This window comes from Piliocolobus tephrosceles, chromosome 11 (assembly GCF_002776525.5).
Source record: "Piliocolobus tephrosceles isolate RC106 chromosome 11, ASM277652v3, whole genome shotgun sequence".
Classification (NCBI taxonomy): Eukaryota; Metazoa; Chordata; class Mammalia; order Primates; family Cercopithecidae; genus Piliocolobus; species Piliocolobus tephrosceles.
The window spans coordinates 75019459-75025056 of NC_045444.1; the positions used below are offsets into that span (position 1 = coordinate 75019459).

At 34.6% G+C, this 5598-nt stretch overlaps 1 protein-coding gene across 1 annotated transcript in view; it reads left to right on the forward strand.

The window, feature by feature from the left end:
- COL3A1 (collagen type III alpha 1 chain) overlaps positions 1-5013 on the forward strand; it is a 37602-nt gene extending 32589 nt beyond the window's left edge. The window contains exons 45-51 of the mRNA XM_026454374.1: positions 396-503; positions 778-831; positions 917-1024; positions 1809-2106; positions 3070-3257; positions 3719-3961; positions 4700-5013. Coding sequence (XP_026310159.1) covers positions 396-503; positions 778-831; positions 917-1024; positions 1809-2106; positions 3070-3257; positions 3719-3961; positions 4700-4846 — 1146 coding nt within the window. The 3' untranslated portion in view covers positions 4847-5013. The remainder of the gene's footprint in view (positions 1-395; positions 504-777; positions 832-916; positions 1025-1808; positions 2107-3069; positions 3258-3718; positions 3962-4699) is intronic.
- The last annotated feature ends 585 nt before the right edge of the window (positions 5014-5598 follow it).

The window sequence follows — 5598 nt, forward strand, 5'->3', positions numbered from 1 at the left end:
AGATAGATAGATAGATAGATAGATAGATAGATAGATAGATAGATAGAGATAGATAGACAGATAGATAGATAGATAGATAGACAGACAGATAGATAGATGATAGATAGAACAAATATAAACTTTCCTTTAATGATGATGATATGGAAAGCAGTTCAGGATCTAAAAGTTCTTTGGAGCCAATGATAGAACCACCAGTTATTAGGGATCTATGCTATTATCAGTCCAAAATTAAAACAACCACAAAAGCAATATTATTTCATATCTGAAGTGTCTGTTGATGGGGGATTTTTTAGCTGATAGAAAGCCATGAAATAGACTTAATTATTATAAATTCTATTTTATTTTTCCAATATGTATGTGTGTATATGACTTCAATTCAAAATATGTTTTCAAAGGGTCCTCAAGGCCCACGTGGTGACAAAGGTGAAACAGGTGAACGTGGAGCTAATGGCATTAAAGGACATCGAGGATTCCCTGGTAATCCAGGTGCCCCAGGTTCTCCAGTAAGTGCATTCATTCTGTTGGAAAATCCCTCCAATGTATACAAATTTTATAGATTAAGAGAAGAAAGCTTTCCATCTCTAAAAATATGTACTAGAAGAGATGAGAAATGGATTTGAGAGCTAATTTGAAACAACAATCAGTATGAAACAATGGGATTAAAGAAAGAAAAAAATATTTCATCATGATCCCCATATTTCTTGATCTGATCTTAAATGTACAATTTCCCAGTGCTTTTTAAGGCCTTCACTCATATGCACACTTCTTTCCTTCCAGGGCCCTGCTGGTCAGCAGGGTGCAATCGGTAGTCCAGGACCTGCAGGCCCCAGAGTAAGTAGCACAGAAAGATATTAGTTTCACATGTCTGCACTTCAGAAAGATATTCTAGCATTGTGATGTCATGATACTTTCTTAGGGACCTGTTGGACCCAGTGGACCTCCTGGCAAAGATGGAACCAGTGGACATCCAGGTCCCATTGGACCACCAGGGCCTCGAGGTAACAGAGGTGAAAGAGGATCTGAGGTAAGACATCACTTATATGTATGTGCATTTAATTTTCTATCATCTTCCAGTTTTCAGAACCACTGCATTATCTTTAAATTGAAATAGTGAGTGAGATGCAATGCAACCACTCAGTTTAGAAAATGAACCATGACTTTAAGACATTCTCCATCACATTAAAAATGTTTCTACCATACTATAACAGGAGAAAAATATCTTTTTAAAAATTTGATCAGGTATCCATGGTATCAGAATAATGACATCTGCCCAATTAACCACACAAGCCCTGTCTGCATTGCTATCACACTAGAGATCTCGGAATTACAACATTCATAATTATCAGCGTTTATGCAGTGCATTTTATTTCTCAAACAGCTTCCATGGTTACTGTTTTGTTAATGATACTATCATTCCTAATACTTTGTATTCCATGCCTTTGGGGTAAATGAAATAAAAACTATTATCCCAACAAATTACACTCCCCTCTGTCATGTCAATATTAGAATTGTAGCTCATAGGCGTTTGCTTACATCATTCATCCAGAAGGAAGAATGATAGAGAAAACGTGTGCTCTGACACTACTGATTCTTACATAGTGGAACAATACCTTTCTTGATAATGAATTGCAGTTATTATACATCGGTGATCACGTGACCCTAAAAGCACCCAAATACATCTTTAGTAAAATAATTATGATGACACAATGAGTGAATTATTTTTAAGACATTTTCTTGAACTGGCAATGTATTCTTAGAGTGGCGCCCAAACATGCATAACTCAATGATCCATGTTTTACTCATTCTAGGGCTCCCCAGGCCACCCAGGGCAACCAGGCCCTCCTGGCCCTCCTGGTGCCCCTGGTCCTTGCTGCGGTGGTGTTGGAGCCGCTGCCATTGCTGGGGTCGGAGGTGAAAAAGCTGGCGGCTTTGCCCCATATTATGGAGATGAACCAATGGATTTCAAAATCAACACCGATGAGATTATGACTTCACTCAAGTCTGTTAACGGTCAAATAGAAAGCCTCATGAGTCCTGATGGTTCTCGTAAAAACCCTGCTAGAAACTGCAGAGACCTGAAATTCTGCCATCCTGAACTCAAGAGTGGTATGTTTGGGAGTCTTTCATCTTCATGGCAACAGGATTACAGAGAAAGTTGTTTAGATTGGAATGAGAACGAAAAAACATCCACTTTCAATGGAAAGCTGAAATAGTACTCCAAGAAAGTTAACTGAATTGAAACTGCTTCATATAAAAGAGTAAACTTTGCAGATGTAAAATATAATGTAACTTCAGGACATGCCAAATATAGAAAAATATAAAGACAGTTTTATAGAAGTTGTAGTGTAAATCGTAAGTTTTTTGAGTATAAAGTAATATATGTCTTTTCTTCTCAGGATTAAATATACATAATTTGATGTACACAATTATAATCTGATTATACTATTTACTTATTGCAATGAATCTAATTATTAAAAATTTCAAATTAAACACATGAAAAATTTCAGAGTACTATATAAAATTAAATAGAATATTGTAATAGTTTAAGGTTTTGCATATATTGGGTTAAATATTTCTGAAAAGCCAAATTATTTCAACTTTTCAAATATCTTGACATGGAACACTGCCTTTGCTAGGAGTCATTTCTAGAAATTACTTAAAATAGGAGACAAGCATCAATCATAGGGACTTCAGCTTTAGAACTATTGGAATAAATCTGGGTTAGACAACCAGCTTCTATTATTATGCAAGATTACATATAATAATCATCTTTTTTTTAAAAAAAGGAGAGACTTTTGCAAATATTATACAGCCATCAAAAGGTCTTAGCTTAGTGTATCATCCAGATTAGAAACCAAGATGTTGCATTTTATTTCAGTGCTTTCTATAGTCATAGCTAACTCTTTTACCTCAGCAATTTCAATCCAAAAGTTTCTCTATCATTCTATACATAAAATGCAGTCACGTTAGCAGTCAACATTATGAATGCCTTTACAGGTAAACAAACAAAATCACTTTATTACTGGATTTTATAACCAATTCCCGTTCTTCTTTTTTGTGACTATTCAGGAGAATATTGGGTTGACCCTAACCAAGGATGCAAATTGGATGCCATCAAGGTATTCTGTAATATGGAAACTGGGGAAACATGCATAAGTGCCAGTCCTTTGAATGTTCCACGGAAACACTGGTGGACAGATTCTGGTGCTGAGAAGAAACACGTTTGGTTTGGAGAGTCCATGGATGGTGGTTTTCAGGTAAGAAAGGATATACCTTTTTTTAAATAAGTCATCCCTATATCTTTTGTATTCTTCCTATATGTTCATCACAAGCAAAGTTATTAGGTTGGTACAAACATAATTGCAGTTTTTGCCATTGAAAGTGATGGCAAAACACGCAATTATGTTTGCACCAACCTAATAATTAATAACCAGAAGAGCTCAAATGATTTTATGTATCCAGGTGACTATACTTTTATAACTTTATTCTCAATAAAAGCTCAGTTAGATTAAATTATTTTTGTATGCAGATACCTTTCTTTCACATCTTAAGACCTTTTTTACTCTGTCATGCAATAAAAATATGTTCCCACATAAAATATTCATACATAAAATACATAAACAGCCCATATTGCAATATGCATACACATACTACACGAATCCCTTGCATGCAGTTGCAACTAAAATGTTTGATCCATTTTATTTGTTCCCTATTACAGTTTAGCTATGGCAATCCTGAACTTCCTGAAGATGTCCTTGATGTGCAGCTGGCATTCCTTCGACTTCTCTCCAGCCGAGCTTCCCAGAACATCACGTATCACTGCAAAAATAGCATTGCGTACATGGATCAGGCCAGTGGAAATGTAAAGAAGGCCCTGAAGCTGATGGGGTCAAATGAAGGTGAATTCAAGGCTGAAGGAAATAGCAAATTTACCTACACAGTTCTGGAGGATGGTTGCACGGTAAGAAACATTTTTCTCAATATAAGTCATAATGCAGTCAGCATTTTAGTTTAATCATGCAAATTATTTTGAATAAAAGAAATAAAATTAATAGGATGAAATAAAGATAGCATTTGATATGAATTACATACATTGCATCTACTGATTCATTGCAGAGAGTGTTAAATGCAACAAAAAGTGAATGGATCTTAGCCTCCAGATGAAAACCAGTTGAAATAAAAGCATTTAAAATTTAAATCCATAATGCAAACTTTATCAGATAATTGGGATAGTCTGTATGTTTTGAATAATATCTGTCACATTAACTCAGTCTGAAATATCTGCTTTTTAAAATTTTAAAGGTTAACTTCAAATCTCTCCTTTGTTATTGTTATTTGTGAACGAAGGGAAAACTCACTTCTAATATTGGCAAATTTCACTGTGAGAGACCTATCCTCTTTTTAATAAACCAATTATAAACCTGTTAACAATGGCTGGAACCAGGCCTCCTGAAGATGCACTGGTCTATAGCAATTGCCCTGCTGCGTTTACTAAGAATCCCTACGAAGCATTTGTTTAAGAATATTGTTTATCAACTAAGAAGATTACAGCTGTGATGTGGAGCAGGTCTCATATATATGAATAACATGGCACAATGAAAGCTCCTTTAGAGTAAAAAGGTGTTTTTTAACTTGATCAGTCAGAGTTGTTTAAGTAATTGTAATGTCATGATCACTTGCATTTTGTCCTTTTTTACAGAAACACACTGGGGAATGGAGCAAAACAGTCTTTGAATATCGAACACGCAAGGCTGTGAGACTACCTTTTGTAGATATTGCACCCTATGACATTGGTGGTCCTGATCAAGAATTTGGTGTGGACGTTGGCCCTGTTTGCTTTTTATAAACCAAACTCTATCTGAAATCCCAACAAAAAAATTTTAACTCCATACGTGTTCCTCTTGTTCTAATCTTGTCAACCAGTACAAGTGACCAACAAAATTCCAGTTATTTATTTCCAAAATGTTTGGAAAGAGTATAATTTGACAAAGAAAACTGATACTTCCTTTTTTTTTTTTTTTTTTTTTTTTTTTTTTTTTTTGCTGTTCCACCAAATACAATTCAAATGCTTTTTGTTTTATTTTTTTACCAATTCCAATTTCAAAATGTCTCAATGGTGCTATAATAAATAAACTTCAACACTCTTAACGATAACAACACTGTGTTATATTCTTTGAATCCTAGCCCATCTGCAGAGCAATGACTATGCTCACCAGTAAAAGATAACCTTTCTTTCTGAAATGGTCAAATATGAAATTAGAAAAGCCCTCCCTATTTTAACTACCTCAACTGATCAGAAACACAGATTGTATTTTATGAGTCCCAGAAGAGGAAAAAATTTTATAAGTTGATAAAACTTATACATTTCATTGATTAATCTCCTGGAAGATTGGTTTAAAAAGAAGAGTGTAGTGCAAGAATTTAAAGAAATATTTTTAAAGCCACAATTATTTTAATCTTGGATATCAACTGCTTTTAAAGGTGCTTCTCTTTTTTCTTGTCATTGCTGGTCAAGATTACTAATATTTGGGAAGGTTTTAAAGACGCATGTTATGGTGCTAATGTACTTTCACTTTTAAACTCTAGATCAGAATTGTT